General features: G+C 44.6%; 1 protein-coding gene across 2 annotated transcripts in view; it reads right to left on the bottom strand.

Annotated features, from left to right (window-relative positions):
- slc12a5a (solute carrier family 12 member 5a) overlaps positions 1-16,221 on the bottom strand; it is a 176,797-nt gene extending 160,576 nt beyond the window's left edge. The window contains exon 1 of one of the 2 annotated variants that reach the window (XM_052075068.1): positions 15,702-16,221. In XM_052075068.1, coding sequence (XP_051931028.1) covers positions 15,702-15,912 — 211 coding nt within the window. In that variant the 5' untranslated portion in view covers positions 15,913-16,221. The remainder of the gene's footprint in view (positions 1-15,701) is intronic. The other variant, XM_052075069.1, reaches the window with a different exon arrangement.
- Positions 16,222-17,066: the final 845 nt, after the last annotated feature.

The raw sequence follows: 17,066 nt of genomic DNA, 5'->3' as shown, positions 1-17,066 counted from the left end.
TATTATAGTCTGGCAAATATAAATGGACAGTGGTAATAAAGGGACAAAAGGACATGAGCAGAAACTTAAAACAAAATAAAGTGCCCATGAATATATTTCAACGGCCAACGAAAGTATCTAGTAGAGGGATGCCACGGCAGTCAAAGGTGCTATTCTACTTACTACAAACTCAAGCTTTTTTAATTCAATTGACTGTTGCGCAGGCCCCTGTGCCGTGATGATGATTGAGACATTATTTATTTTAAGCTTGCATTGATAAACTGGCACAATGTTCCCAAAGGAGGTATTTTTTTACAATAGTAGTCCTCTTTCTGAGGTAGATCAAGGATACAACGGCCTGAATGGATGGGAATTCCATCACGTCGAAACCAAAGTGAAACATTTAACGTTTGACATTTTACTCATTGTGTTGAAAGCAAAGGTTTTAATGTGTCAGTATTGTCCTTTCCGTGTTGGAATCACCAGCACAACATGCCAAGGGAATCCCTCAATGTTGTGTGAAAACTGACACTACACTTTTCCAGGATGGGTGACTCGAGTCACATGACTTGACTCAAGTCCACATTCCCCAATTAGAGAACTTGGGTCTTTCCCGGCTCAAATGTATGCAACGCTACTTGACTTTGATTTGATTTGGTGTTTTGAGACTCAACCCAGCCTTGAACTACATGACATGACAAGTCTGCCCGTTTGCATTTGAAAATTTGTATTTTCTGAGCAAAGTTTGTTTTGTGTGCACAACCTGACAACCCAAGACTATGCTATGCTGCAGAGTGTCAAGATCACCTCGTGACGCAAGTATCACGAAGGCTACTTTGAATATCGTTACATTTAGATCCAAGGATTACGCTCTTGATACAATTGTGAAAAAGGCAATGGAAACAACATTGAAGATTTGCAGCTCATCAGCAAGCTGCGCAGGAGCTGGATAATGATTATAATCATTTGAATCAGGTATATTGGAGCAGGACGACTTAAAAAAAACAGCCAGGGTACCGGCTCCCGAGGACCGGAATTGCCCACCCATAATCTAACTTCATCCATCACTATAAACGCACAAAGATGGGTGAGCTACATTAAGTTCACAGTTCAAACCTTAGCACTCGACTTGTGACGGGCCAGTAAGACGGGAATGTTCTAGCACAGATAACTAACGCTCGTCCAGGCAATGTTGTTAAAAGGGCAAATATTAAGGAAGATGTACAGTAAAGAATAATCCAGTTCAGGAATTCGCTTGACACTTACTCGCACCTCTGCTGAGTTATACGTCATTTCAGACAGTAACCCTGACATCATTTATTGATCTCGTTTTAGAATGCAGGCGGGAAAGTCATGGATCTTTTTTACGTGTTCTGATGTGATCATTTTGCCGGATCTCTGTGGAAACTAAGTTGTAGTGTTGCCACAACAGCAGTAACATTACGAAGTGGAAACAACAATGGAAGAATGTACAGTACATCCGTTGAAAGGTCTCCATAGTTAAACTTGACTACACTAAAGACGCGCCATTAGTGCAGATTTGATGCACTGTACTTCTGGCGGCTTTCTCGTATAGATATTAAACTTTGGCTCAAACACAAAAGGCACTTAGAGAGCGACGGCAATAAATCCGTGACTTCATCATCCCTGACAAAGTCGGGAATGTAAAGATTAAAAGGGCAGACGGGACGGAGGTGATTTAAATGAGAACTCGGCGACCACGTGCACATCATTATCCGATGGAATGCATATCATAATTTCCCCAGTGTGGGACGAATAAAGGATATCTTATCTTATCTTATCTTTCCCACATCTTATTTTGCATGGTATGGTCTGGCTAGTATAATGTGAAAACATCCAAACCTTTTTAATTGAGGAGCCGTGCTCTATGCAAAGTAGTGTGGCACCATGCTGCAGCATCAGCAGGTGTTGGTGACCTCCTTTGTCTTACTACAGCCCTTTGCTTTTTGATCGCAGGCAAATTAGGACAAGAGGCCTATAAAGAACACTGTGTGATCATGAAATCCGCATGCCGTCCAGCTGAGAATACAGGACCCCTTCATCAAACATGTTTAATCAATGCCGACCGACGGGGTCCATTGACGTCTAAGAAGAAAACTAGGACAGTTGCCTTCCTTGATAAGTTAAAAAATAAAAAATAAGAAGCAAGCTGCAGCATGGAGCAAGGGGCAAGAGATTGCTCTGTGCCTTTTACACCCCTTTCCAAATCGGGCGCAGCTTTATTGGAAATGGAAATGGTCGCGGTGACAGTTGGGCTCATTCTCACGGCTTTGTCTCTGGCTACCGATAAGCCTCGAGAGGGAATGAGAGAGACTTAGAGAGACAGCGATGCGAGAAAAATTGGGAGTCTAAAATAAGCGTCCGCAAGAGCGTTTGCCTGCAATATTGTGAGAGAGAGAGAGAAACTGATACAGAGGAAGAAGGGGAAACCTCGTTCGGCGAGGCTGTTGCGTCTTCCAACGTGGCGATGGAGCCACTGCAATGCACCAAAACCAAGGGGAGCGAGGTTGAAAGGAGTGATGGGGTGGATAAGCAAGACGGCAAGGAACGATGGACGAGAGACTGGGTGAAATACAGAGAAAGGGATGGGGTTTTGGAGGGGGGTGGGGACACTTGTATCAAGAGAAAGAAAGGATTCATGCAGGGGAAGGCAGACACGTGGTACGATGGCATGCGTGCGTGTCATCAATCCACATGCTGACAATTTGGACTGGCAGAGAGGTGGGAGAAATCAACATGTCAGTGTCTTACTTGTAAGTCAGGAAGTAAAATCTGCTCATTTTTGAAAGAACAACGTGGACTTTTTTTATGAGGCCGATGCATTTCCCGTCTTTGGCGGACAATTAATTACAAAAAAATATGTATAGAATGTCTAAAATTACTTGTTTTTTGGTCCCTAAGACATATAATAAAATTAATTGCGGACATAACATTTGGTTATTTTACAATACTTTGTCCTTTAGTATATAACTTTACGACAGAGAGAAAAATCCTCAATAGTTGAATGATTTTTCTTTTCTTTTTTTTTAGGGTAGGAGTGTATGTTTAAAAGTCAATATCTTTGTGTTACGTTGGAATGTGCAAACCAAAAAAATTGGCAAAAGTCAGCAAAAATATTGTGCATATTTTAAAAGAACGGATATGAACTGATTAAATTGACCTGGCAATAAATTGATCGGACCCGATAGTTCATATAATATTAATTATTTAATAATTTGTTCGACACAAATCTTACAACTCTACTTTAATAGACAATTAATTTCCCAATTACATTTGCAAACTGAAATGCACCCCTACCCCATTTTTTGGTTCTTGTCTTTTTAACGAAAAATTAAATAGCACTATATTGTCCAAAAACAAAACAAAAAAAAACAACAAAATGCAAAGAAATACCGTGAACTAGCACATATTTGTCAAGTCCAGTCAAGTCAACTGTATTTATAGAGCACTTTCAAACAGCCATTGCTGCATACAAAGTGCGATACATGGAGCAATTTAACATATACAATAAACAGTAAAACAAATCTGTAATTTGGTTTCTCATTTGCCTATTCGCAGATCTTTGGGAGGAATCTATTGGCTGTCAATTATCAAAGGCAAAGCAAGAATGCTGTGGATCAGAGTGAAGCTCCACTCAACTAGGTAACTTTAAAACAAAACAACAATTTGTAAAAAAAATAAAAAAGTCTCAGGTCAGACCAAAGTCAGGTCTGACACAAAAATGAAATCAAGAATAATAACAATAATACAATTTGTGCCGTGGCACCATTTTGTGTCACCTTTGCTCCAAGGAACTATGTTGTAGTGAGGCAAGCAGCTTGATTTAAGTCAGGCACTAGCCTTGTCTTACAGCAACACGCACGTTGTCGCCAGCTTGTGGCGTCTTTAAGCGAGTCAAACCTTTTTGGGTGGTCGTCCATTACTTATGTTTTAATAACGATAAATAGCACTGTACCATATTGAAAATACCATAAGAGAATGAAAAAATAAGTCATTTTTATAAAGGGTAATTATGTTACATACTGCAGTATTCACGTGTTGGATGTGTGCCTTTGAGAGGCAGGGCTAAGCGAGTAACATCATGAGATGGCATTGGGTTGGCCGGTTGATTTGCGTGTGAGCGTCTGCGCTGAGTTGTGACTTACAGCAGCTCCTGGCAATTATCCTCATTTTGTATTTTTGTGTTGGACTGCCATCGGCGTCATTGCCAACATGTGAGGGCATTACAGTACCCCATTTCACTCGAGTGGCGCCATACCTGAAGCGCTCCTGTTTCATGGATGCTGTTCTGCTCTGTCAAAGCACTTTTCAAGCATGTACAGACAGTATTTTACAAGGTAACACAGAAATAAAGATCTTGTTTTTGTTTACAGCACAAGGCCTTCATCCCCTGCTACCGTCAGCCTCTCCTTCCGGCATTAATAAAGTGAAGCTGTCAAACAACCTGCCGCCGACCATCCAGAAGAGTGTGGTTCAAACAGCCTCATGCTTTAGGAATGACAAAGTTCAATGGCGAGCGCCGCCAGCCAGAATTGTCACGTCTGCAGTTTACTCGGCCGCCAAATAAAGACTGCGGGACAGAAAAGAGGCTGGTTGTAGGGCCTCCTTCAAGCGCTCATTGTCAACGGTCACTTTTGGTCAGTGAGAGATAAAGGGAAAGGTCACGCAGACCTGAGAGGGAAAAGGGGAGACAGCTGAGGGGAACACAAAGGCGGGAGATAAATAGGCTGTCGTCGCTCAATAGAAGCTCAGAACATCTGTACTGACTTGCGAGGCTCCCTAAACGGCCGGTGGTCAAAAGGCCAAAGTAATGAACTTGTACTCGACAATGATTTTAATCCACCCATTCCCAACAGCTGTCCGTGAAAGATCATCAAGTGTGCAATGAGAAATGATCCAATTACACTTAGTTGGCCCAAAAATGAGGATGCATGGTGGTTGACTGGTTAGCACGTCCGCCTGACAGTGCAAATGCGCCTGTTCTCCCTGTATCTGCATGGGTTTTCTCCAGGTACTCCAGTTTCTTCCCACATTCCAAAAACATGCATGGTAGGTTAATGGAACAGTTAAAATTGTCCCTAGGTGTGATTGTGAGTGTTGATGGTTGTTTGTCTATGTGTGTCCTGCAATTGGCTGGAAACCAATTCAGGGTGTACCCCGCAAACTGCCCTGAAGACAGCTGGGATAGGCTCCAGCACGCCCGTGAACCTCGTGAGGATATGCGTATTCGAAAATGGATGGATGGATGAAAATGATTGATTGTCGCTAAATATTGTCCATCAATCTGTGCCAGCGATGCATCGTTACACGCAAAGCAATTGTGGGTGGGAAGTGCAATTAACCTGTTGCATACCTATCAACCTCGGCTAATACCTTCCCGTCATCATTACGATTCCCCTTACAAAGCAACAAAAACCCGTACAACGGCTTACCGCGCATGTGCACATCATGCTTTATCAATCCAACAGTACGCAGCGATGAAAAAAATTATACAATTGAGGATTACTTTTGCTGGTTTGCCGTTGGCTACCAGCAGGTGAGACGATCTGGATTTGAGCCAAAATGGTATTTGTGAGATCGGTTCACGATTGTCTCCCCCCCCCCCCCGATATAAAAGTTGTAATACGCCGTACATGATTTGAAATGATTAAAAAAAATTTTATAAAATATGGGGAAAACGTACAAGTTGACAGGTATGCTGTTGTCATTTGATCAGATTGACAATACAACACATAAAGGCTCAGAGCAGTGAAGCCACAAAAAGAAGAGAATAGACACCTTGGAATGAATGGGAACATAACGAAGATTAGAATTTAGGCAGGTGCGTGCATCTCTCCAACAAAAGACGATTCAATATGCATCTTTTACGTTTCTGTCATACACCTAAATTTGGGTTTGAAATGAAAGTCATTGCTTCTGACAATATTAAGGCCAGCAGAGAAGGCCATCATTTAAACAGCCTCTTATTTCAAATGTTGCCCTTCCTTCTGGGCAACATTTGAAATCTGTCGTGGTGAAGAAGGAGCTGAGCCAAAGGGCGAAGCTCTCAATTTACCGGTCGATCTACGTCCCAACCCTCACCTATGGTCACGAGCTATGGGTCATGACCGAAAGAACGAGATCCCGGATACAAGCGGCCGAAATGAGTTTTCTCCGCAGGGTGTCCGGGCTCTCCCTTAGAGATAAGGTGAGAAGCTCGGTCATCCGGGAGGGGCTCGGAGTCGAGCCGCTTCTCCTCCACATCGAGAGGAGCCAGATGAGGTGGCTTGGGCATCTGATTCGGATGCCTCCTGAGCGCCTCCCCGGTGAGGTGTTCCGGTCATGTCCCACCGGGAGGAGACCCCGAGGAAGACCCAGGACACGCTGGAGAGACTATGTCACCCAGCTTGCCTGGGAACGACTCGGGATCCCCCGGGGAGAGCTGGAAGAAGTAGCTAGGGAGAGGGAAGTCTGGGCTTCCCTGCTAAAGCTGTTGCCCCCGCGACCCGGCCCCGGATAAGCGGTAGATGATGGATGGATGGATGGATGGCCCTTCCTTCTGGAATTCCCGGGTGTGCGTTTGATGCTTCAGGACTGGCCGATTGCTGCAGACCAAGCCTTGGGGTCCCAGAGTAAGTGGACGCACCGACCTGTGAAGGATGGCGAAAAGCTTGCCAGATGGGGGACGTGTTCTACCTTCCTCTTCCCGACTTTGTCCCATGCTCATGTCTCTGAGGTCTCGCCTTGTGGCCCACCTCGGAACGAGGAGGATTTGAACACTTTCTGTCCAGTTTTTTTCACGAGCCATGGAGCACATACACAAACATACAGTACATAAAGCACATACGACATGCATACACACCTCCCCCATAAACCCCCAGCGTGCACTGTTACATAACACACACAGACACGCACACATACACACGATGATTTCTGGATTTACTCCCTCTCTTCGACTGCTACCCTTTCCCATTACTCTTCTCACTGTCTCCTTTACACACACACACACACACACACACACACACACACAGTGTTCCCTCAGCCATATGCTTAGCACGCACCTTCTTCTATCACACACACACAAGGCGGTTGTGTAATTTACTGGTCTTCTGATGTTTTTTTCCTCTCTCTCTCACACACACACACACTAGGGCTTTTTTTCACAACATGATTCTGACTGACACTAGCTGCCTGGAATAGCCTTGGATCGGAGTGAGGAACATCAGCGCCTCCTGTCGTCTTTTTTTAAAAACGCACTTGCAATTAAAGTGGATTGATAGCATTTTTTCCCAGCACATTTGTCTTTCAAAGTCTCTTGCACATTTACTCCAGATAGTTGATTTAACTAAGATTTCAAAACATTTAGCATTGACTTGCCATCAAACAAACAACAAATGAGAGTACGCCAGTCACAAGAGCTGCCGTTTAATCAGCATCACCGCCCATCTTCTAGCCAGGATTTGCATTGCAGTTCCAAATTTGATTTATTTGATGTATGTTGGTCTGTTCATTTTTCACATATTTGCTCATAAATCAAGGCTATAAACTGACCAACCAGTTCAGAATCCTAATCCAGTCTGAAGATAAGATTCCATGCATGGTTTCCTCTTTACCATGCTGTAGGCATCTACTGTATACTAATTGTGCCACCTGAGAGAAAAATAAATCTGAATCGTGTCACTTGCATTCAGCCTTAGATTCTCACTGAGCTAAATTTGCCTCACGAAATGTGTGATGAAATCTGAAGTGACTGAACATTTGAGACCTTCAACTTTGGATGTTACGCGACCTACTCGCCCTAATAAAACAAACACTATCAAACACAGACACACAAATGGTTTGACACTTTTCAGAAGCAGAATAAAATCACAGGGTGTCCCTAATTCTATAAAGAGTGTCACGATGCGTGGTGGTGGAGGACCCCAAAAAGCAGGCAGGAAGGAGGAGCAGGGTGAAGTTGACAAATTGTATTCACTACTAAGGAAAATAAATCCAAACAAACAAAGTAATGGAAACAAAAAGAATCCAGTCACAAACAAAAACCATGGCTGAAGCAAAAAAACTTACAGTAACAGAAACATGACAGAAACAATGACCCGGCACTGAGTGGCGTGCCGTGAGTCCTTTTAAACAACTAATGACACAATGACCAACAGGTGTGCAGCTGCAGGTGGAGCTCTACATTGCCGCCTGTTGGTCACAAATAGAACCATGACAGTACCCCTCCCTCAAGGGACTGATCCCAGAAGTCTCAAAACAGTCACCAAATGGCTGGGCTTGGCCTGACTTGGGCGGAGCTTGGCATGACGGAGCACATGGGACGGCCTGACGTGGACGTGGCTCGCCTCATCATGGATGTGAATATGACTCAATTCAAACAGGAATGTGCCGTGGCTCGGATCAACGTGAACGCGGGCGGGGCTCGGCCTACCGTGGATGTGGCTTGATGTGACGGAGAACAAGGACAGCCACATGACCTGCGCTGCCTGAAGGGGAAAGGGTGTCGGCCGCAGACGTGCTCCGCAAGGCTCATGGTGGAACTGGGACCTGTTCTTTCTACCTGCGGGATCCAGTAATTGGTTGGGTCATTCTGTTCCGATGCATAGTGGTGGAGGACCCCAAAAAGCAGGCAGGAAGGAGGAGCAGGGTGAAGTTGGCCAATGTTATGAACTACTGAGGAAAATAAATCCAAACAAAGCCATGGAAACAAAAAAAAATCCAAAGTAACAAACAAAAACCACATATTTGAGATCTATTTGAGGCCACTTCAAGGTCAAATGCATTAGAGAGGGAAGGAGGGAGAACAGGGATGAGGGCAGATAGAGGGGATGCACTTGGCGGCCAGACGAGACTTGCTCGCTCATATCCCGGTGCAAATCAATGGAAACAAAATCAAGGACCAAGAATCCTGAGCTAAAACGCCAGAATGTCATTGGCACACTGAAGACATTTTACAAACCAAATGCGATTGAGGGGAAGTACCCACATTCCGACAATCGGGACAAATTTGAGCATTTTCCCTCCCTTGTGATCAAAGACTGCAAAGCCCTAATCATCGGATCTCTCTGCAAGACTATGCTGGGTGATTGTTTTGTGGTCTGGGTTGTGTTGAGTGATATTTCTTTATTCCCTTCGCAATGTACTTGGAAATTTTATTTAATTATTTTTTTTAATATGTGTGTGTGACCCAAAAAATAGCATGTGTGTTCTTAATGCTCTTATCACTCGAGAAAAGCACACTGTGTCATAGTACCAAGGCAAAGAACTAAGAGGCCATGGGGCATCAAGACTGGTCAAAAATACATGGGAGAAGAAAGTACCTAGGCTAACTGTTAGCTTATCTGGTAACTACTACAAAACGTCTTGTCACTTGTCAAGTGATGTATTGTTCTGTTTCGCGTCACAATCACAGAGCCCGCGAATCGGCCAATTGCTGTGCCAGATTTGCCGTGATATCTATTAAACGGGAGTAATATTTACTCTAGGTGGTTGGCCCTGAGTGTTTCCTGAACTGATCGAGAAGATTCAGTCAACTTGTAACACACGCAGCACCTCAGGATAATCGCTCCAAATAATATTTTAGAGCCGAATGACAATCTGGCCATTGCTCATTAAGCTTGGAAGGCTTGAAATATGCTCATATTCGTTTCGATTGCGGTATGTGTGCAACCCTGCTTTCCTGTGTTTTGCAAGACCATGTCTGAGATTGCCCTGATGGGAGAGGTTCTGTGTCGCCACAGCAACCCGCACGGTTGACAATGAGATGCAGCGCTGCCGTCGAGTGAAAGCAAAGCGAAGTGGGGAAAAAAGAAGTCCTTCAAATAAAGCACTCCTTCATGTCCCCAGAGAAACCGAGACGCAGAGATTTGTTCCTAAGGCAAAGGAAAGCAAGTTTATTTGTCTAGTGCATTTCATGTATAAGACAATTTAAAGCACTTTACATAAAACAAAAAAGGAAAATCTCAAAACATTGCACAAAAATCATAAAATCACCTAATATAATTATGACAATAAATATGATCCAAATGATTCCTACAGAGTATCAGTCTGGATACAGTAATAGATAGCGTGCAAATGTGGAATAAAACAAGAGAATAAAAGGGTTGATAAAAGGCTTGCCCAGCCACCTGGCTCTGTCTAGAGCCGCGACGGCTGGATTGGCATGCTAGGAGCAGAAAAAAAATTGGAGATGCTGAAGAAGCATAAAGTACTGTGCTTCTAATTCAGCAGCAGTGGAGAGCATGAAGGCACGTCTTATAGCTTTAGGGCTTCCTTTAAGGAGAAAATTAAGACTGCAGTGTAGCCTCTATTCTTAACCTCACTGGTTCATTCATACTACAGTATAGACATCCATGAGAAGGGTGATAGTTAAAAATCAATACTAGAAAATTGCCGCGCACATGGGGCTGCTGACTCAAGTCTGAAAGCCACATTTGCAAAGGCGGCCTTGCTGATAAGAATGAAGTTGTTTACTTTTGGCAAATGTTGGACTTGTCTGATAACTTGTATTGGTCATGACGTTACTGGGACCACCACCAGAGAAACGCCGCTTCTGCAGCGTGTTGTCAAATATACATCACAAGTATCGACCAAGTATTTGCAATGTGACCCATGATTTTATTTTATTTTTTTACTATCCAGAATAACCAGTATGGTTGTTGTAATGTGAGTGTGAGTTCCAACAATCCGTTAGCAGCTCTGCAGTAAAAGGAGGAAACATTAACCGTGTAGTCGATGGGAGCCCTTATGTGATCTCGCTTCAAGTCGAACAAAAAAAAGGACCTACTTTTTCACATAGGGATAGGTAGGTTTTGTGTGTCTAAACAAATTAAATTAGCATTTAGAAACAGCTTTTTGGATTGTCTCTGTGGGATTTTAAAATTAGTTTGACAAACTGAAATCTTTCTGTGTGATAAACATGCAAAGACCACAGAAATCAGGAAGGGGCAAATACTTTTTCACCCCACTTTAGTTGCTAAGCGAGTGCCCCATAGGCTGGCAAAAGCAGTCTGACTACTTTTCAAAAGGCAGTTCAACAGGCGAAAATGACATTGCACGCTTTTGTTGAAAGCGAGGAATAGTTGCTACCAATACATTTTTTTCAAAAATCAGGCTCACTGAAAAATGCTGCTTTAGACTGTGAAATTGCTAATGTGGTTTTGATATCACCTCGTCCATTACGCATTAATGTCAGGGAAGGAAATACCGGTCCTCTAAGATATCCTTTATTCTCTTGTTTTATTTCCCCCGTTTGCACGCTATCTGTGAACGTATCTAGACTGATACAGTGGGTCGTCTATTAAGTGAAATGTTTTGTTTTTTGTGTTCATAACTGTTCTTTAACCAAGTAAAACCCTGTTTTAAAATATTTTTGCCTGAATATTCGTTTTCGACCCAGGCAGACCCAAAGGGACACAAAATGACAGGCCGCCACTGCTTCCATACTTTGCTCACAGAGAAATGAAAGAGGGAAAAAAAAACATTGTAAAGCTGTGTTAATGGGAATCCGCCCGCCTAATCTTAAAAGTCATTAAATGGAAAAGCCTCCTTCTGAAACGCATTGATTCATTTGTAGAGACGCCCGCTTGCTCTCGACTGCATGGGAGCGCCTGCTCGTTTTGTATGCTAATCTCTGCCAACACTGATGAGAATTTGAGGGAGCCTTTCAACTCTTAACGTATTACGGCTGTGCGTTTGGTGGCTGCAGAGCAAAGACGCAAGAGCAGGAAAACGCCTTTGTTTACTGCACAGTCGAATAATGGACTTGTTGTGATTAATACAATGTGCATCCGTAGGCTCCTGAGATGTTCTATTAGCTGAATATGTCATAGTGTGCATTTTGTGGTGGTTCTATTTCGCCTTTGCAATGTTGACATTGAGTCAGAGAGGACCATGTTCCTTGCCTCGATTGTTGTGGCGGCCAATATGAGCTGCAAGGTGGTTGGTGCCCGTCGTGGCGGCAAATCCCGTACTCGCTGGTGGACACCAGCAGCAAGGGATACCGTCAAGCTGAAGAAGGAGTCCTATCGGGCCTTTATGGCCTGTGGGACCCCAGAGGCAGCTGACGAGTATCGACTGGCCAAGCGGAACGCAGCTTCAGTGGTTGCCGAGGCAAAAACTCGGGCGTGGGAAGGGTTCGGTGAGGCCAAGAAAGCCGACTGCTGGACGGCTTTGAGGAAATTCTGGTCCACCATCCGACGTCTCAGGAGGGGGAAGCAGTGCACACTAACACTGTGTACAGTGGGGATGGGGCACTGCTGACCTCAACTCAAGACGTTGTGAGTCGGTGGGCAGAGTACTTCAAAGACCTTCCTTGGAAGAAACAGAGTCTGAGGACTCCGAGTTGGGCTCTCCAATCTCTGGTTGAAGTCACCGATGTGGTTAAAAAGTTCCTCGGTGGCAAGGCCCCAGGGATGGATGAGATCCGCCAGGAGTTCCTCAAGGCTCTGGATGTTGTGGGGCTGTCCTCTTTGACACCCCTTTGCAAATTCACGTAGTCATCTGGGAAAGTGCCTCTCGATTGGCAGACCGGGTTTGTGGTCCCTCTTTTTAAAAAAGGGAGATCGGAGGGTGTGTTCCGACTACAGAGTGATCACACTCCTCAGCTTCCGTGGTAAGGTCTATTCAGGGGTGCTGAAAAGGAGGGTCCGTTGGTAAGTCGAGCCTCAGATTGAGGAGGAGCAGTGTGTTTTTTGTCCCGGCCTTAGAACAGTGGACTAGCTCTACACCCTTAGCAGGATCCTCAAGGGAACATGGGAAATCGCCCAAACAGTCTACATCTGCTTTGTGGACTTGGAGAAGGTGTTCGACCGTGTCCCTCGGGGAGTTCTGTGGAGGGGTGCTTCGGGAGTATGGGTCTGGACTCTCCCTGAGAGATAAGGTGAGAAGCTCGGTCATCCGGGAGAGGCTCAGAGTCGAGCCGCTTCTCCTCCACATCGAGAGGAGCCAGATGAGGTGGCTCGGGCATCTGATTAAGATGCCACCTGAAAGCGTTTTTGGTGAGGTGTACCGGGCATGTCCCACCGGCAGGAGGCCCCGGAGATGACCCAGGACACGCCAGAGCACTTAATGGCTGCTGCATTAAGTGTGAAATTAAACAACAAGCAAACCCCAAAATCCATCCATTATCTGAGCTGCTTAACCTCACGAGGAGTGAGTGCGTGCTGTAACACATCCCAGCCGACTTCGGGCAACAGGCAGGGAACACCCTGAACTGGCCAGCCAATCACGGGCACACATAGCCAAACAACCATTCGTGTTCATACCTAGGAACCATTTTGAGTGCCCAATCAACCTGCCATGTATGTTTTTGGAATGTGGGAAGAAACCGGAGTACCCGAAGAAAATCCACAGAGGCATGAGGACAACATGCAAACTCCACACAGAAAGCCTGGGGCCCGGAATCGAATCCATGACCTCCGCACTGTGAGACAGCCGTGCTAACCAGTAAACCATGAGCCAACCTACTTTCAACATACATGGTTAATTTATCCAGAGGTTATTTTTTGCAAGTTAAGCAAAGCCACATTGAGTTTTATTGAACGCAAAGAGAAGCCTGAGCGAACAGTGTCTGACAAAAAGCACCTGATTGCTTGATGCAGTTGTTGATGTGATACAGGTGAGGGATGCAGTTTCAGTCAAAATTGCATTCGTCACAATAATAGGATTAATGTCGTATTTTGCCCTACAAATGACCCAACTTACAATCTTTTTTAAACAAAAGTGAATTCTTTGCCTTGACTTGTGGGCAGAAATTTGAGGTATCAACAGTTGATGTGGAAGCAAACTCTCAAATCACCAACAAGCAGCAGTTTAGCAGATAATTCTTCAAAAATGAAGCTTCTCGCTGTTTATTGCCACTTTCAATTGAGTGTGCTATTGAACTAAACATAAAAAAAGAATTTCCGGTCACGTATTTACTGTAAAACAACCACATAACTGCACGAGGAACGTCCACTTCTTGAAGCCTAATACACAATGCCATAGATGAGCTAACAAAGACTATATGTTGCGGTTTGAAAATATCTTTAAAACAGATATTTGAACACTAATGGTGAAACAACATATAGCAATAGTCACAGGAAAATAAGTCTATCCTATGCACACAAAAAAAAAACAGCTAAAAATGTAGCATGTAAATCAGGGGTGCCCATTACGTCGATCCTGATCAACCGGTAGATCTAGGACTGGTGCCAGGTAAATCCGAGGGGTGTAGAAGAGAAGAAAAAAAAAACAAAAAAAACAACCATTTGTGTGTCTCTGTAAATGTTAGTAATATATGTTTGTGTTTATGTACACTGCACTCTAATCATCCTATCAGTCTCATTTTCACAAAAAAGTATTGAAAAAAAGTTAGATAAAATAAAGCAGGTAAATCTTTTGGCACGTGACCTACGTCACCGGAAGTTGTTAACGCTCAGCAGTCTGCAATTGCAGTTTGTTATCAGAGCTGTTGCTCTTTTAACGTCATTTTTCTCATTCAGAGTTTGCTTTGCACATCGGCTTCACAGTGCAGAGGTACCGGGTTCGATTCCAGCTCCGGCCTCCCTGTGTGGAGTTTGCATGTTCTCCCAGGGCCTGCGTGGGTTTTCTCCGGGTGCTCCGGTTTCCTCCCACATTCCAAAAACATGCGTGGCAGGCTGATTGAACACTCTAAATTGTCCCTACGTGTGAGTGTGAATGGTTGTTCGTCTCTGTGTGCCCTGCGATTGGCTGGCAACCGATTCAGGGTGTCCCCCACCTACTGCCCGGAGACAGCTGGGATAGGCTCCAGCACCCCCCGCGACCCTAGTGAGGATCAAGCGGTTAGGAAGATGGATGAATGAATGAATGAGTTTGCTTTGTGTACAATTCACCGAGGGCACGGGCAAAGAATAGGAATCTAGGAGGGCCCAGGGAAGCACTGTACGGTACGTGTGAGCTCCGATAGTTAACAGGCTGCAAAAGTGCATCGCATGCCTCGGTGTCAGGCTGTTTCTCATCATGGCGTGAGCGCGTGTGTGCGTGCGCGCGTGTGCGGTAACGGGCGATCCCGTGAGGTTGGTTGATCGAAAAGTCGATCTTCGGACCAAAAAGTTTGGGGGGGGGGGGCTGGAGTCTATCCCAGCCGTCTTCAGGCAGTAGGCAGGAGACACCCTGAATCGTTTGCCAGCCAATCGCAGGGCACACAGAGACAAACAACCATCCGCACTCGCACTCTCATCTAGGGACAACTTCGAGTTTTCAATCAGCCTGCCATGCATGTTTTGGGAATGTGGGAGGAAACCAGGGTACCCAGAGAAAACCCAGGCAGGTCTGGGGAGAACATGCAAACTCCACACAGGAAGGCTGCTGCCAGCATCAAACCCATGACCTCTGCACTGTGAGTTCGATGCCATAAACACTAGACCACCACCACAATGATAATATTAATAATTATTTAGTATTATTGTTATTATATCAATAGCAATAAATCTATTATTATTATTAATATTATTATGGAGTTGACTATAAACTGGATTCACACTTTAAAACAACACGTGTTTGCACATCATGCAACAAAAAGCAAAGCATTTCAAGTAATGCAGAACAGCCAGCAGTAACAATTGCAGGGGGGGGGGGGCGCATTTGGCATTTTAAATGTCATATTACTTCATCCAGAGAGTGACCTTTTTGTGGCCCATTCCACATTCAACTCACACATCTGCGCTAGCATGTGGCCTGTAGCCATGCGAGTGTCCTACCTTTCAGAGTCACCACCGCGGACGTCCACACCTCCGTCCCCACCGCCGCCGAATTGGCTCCTTCGGCCCCAGCCGCATCGTCCTCCGACTCGGCTCCGCTCGGATGCTTGTCGCCCTCACCCTCGCCCTCGAAGAGCAGGTTCACTTCCCCCTGGATGTCCGCGGGGAGCCCGACATCGTCGCTCTTGGAGACGGTGAACCTCTGGCTCATGGCTGAGAAGGCGACACGAGGGCGTCGGGGAGTGCGAGGGTTCTTTTTTTTTCACACCAAACAAAGCGCTCCTCGCTCGGCTTTGCAGCGCTCCGATCGCTCGGTTTGTGAGTGACACCCGGGAGAAGCTTCGGTCCTCGTCAGGTGAGAAGATGCAAAGTGGACCGATTCATCAACCGGTGTCCGCTATCTGGAAACGAGGCATCCGGGTCCTAATGCCACCTAAAATGAACCAACGAAAACACGTTTTGATACTCTTTATTGATGTGATTGCAACACACGCAAGACCACGCTATATGATGTGAAAACGTTTTGACTAGCACTCAACGTCGCTGAAGTAGGCGTTGCTATGCAACTACATCAGCCGGTAAGTGGGTGAAGGCAAATGTAGCGGGACACTTCTTTAGGTACACTTTACCGTCGAAAATAATGCAGAAAAAAATTCTATGGAATTGACTTTCATTTTGCAATGGCTAAAATATTAAAAGTATGCTTTTTTTAACCTTGTTTTGTTTTCAGATTTGTGAATGTATTTCAATGAAATTCCACGGAATCTCAATATTATTGCACAAAAAGTACACCAGGGGGCGCCATCTAACCACATTTCGCATTTGTCATATCTTTTCTGGTCTGAAACCGTGAACTCCTGTTTACCACGTTCCTTTTTCTAACATTAACAATAAATATTCTCTAGTACGGACTCGTTTGCGCGGTCCAATTTGTCCTGATAACAGAAATTCCTCATCTGGGAAATGAGCATGGTACATGTCCTTTATGAACCTGCAAGTATGTTGACAAAATGCATGTGTAACAACACAATCAATAAAATACAAAAATATATTGTCCAAAAACTATTTAGAAACAAAAACTGCAATACAGGTGTATCCCAAAACAATCACAACAGTAAAATACATACAGTATTTTCATGTGTATTTTTTTCTGTCTTGGGAAAAAAATGTGTATTTTGAATTGTTTTGTTGGATGCATTCTTTGGTTTATGACAATGTTTGCCTGCGTGTCATACAGTTTTCTTGCTAGTTGCAAGTAACTGTCCCGTTGATCACTGATATCTGGTCATTCTTGTGCATACTGAAGGGTTTTTGTTGCCATTTGGATGGTGGCTTGTCATCAGGAGTTGAATCGATGCCTTGTTT

The sequence above is a fragment of the Hippocampus zosterae genome, chromosome 9 (genome assembly GCF_025434085.1).
Source record: "Hippocampus zosterae strain Florida chromosome 9, ASM2543408v3, whole genome shotgun sequence".
Classification (NCBI taxonomy): Eukaryota; Metazoa; Chordata; class Actinopteri; order Syngnathiformes; family Syngnathidae; genus Hippocampus; species Hippocampus zosterae.
The sequence above is the reverse complement of the archived record's forward strand: the minus strand, read 5'-3'. Positions and strand labels throughout refer to the sequence as shown.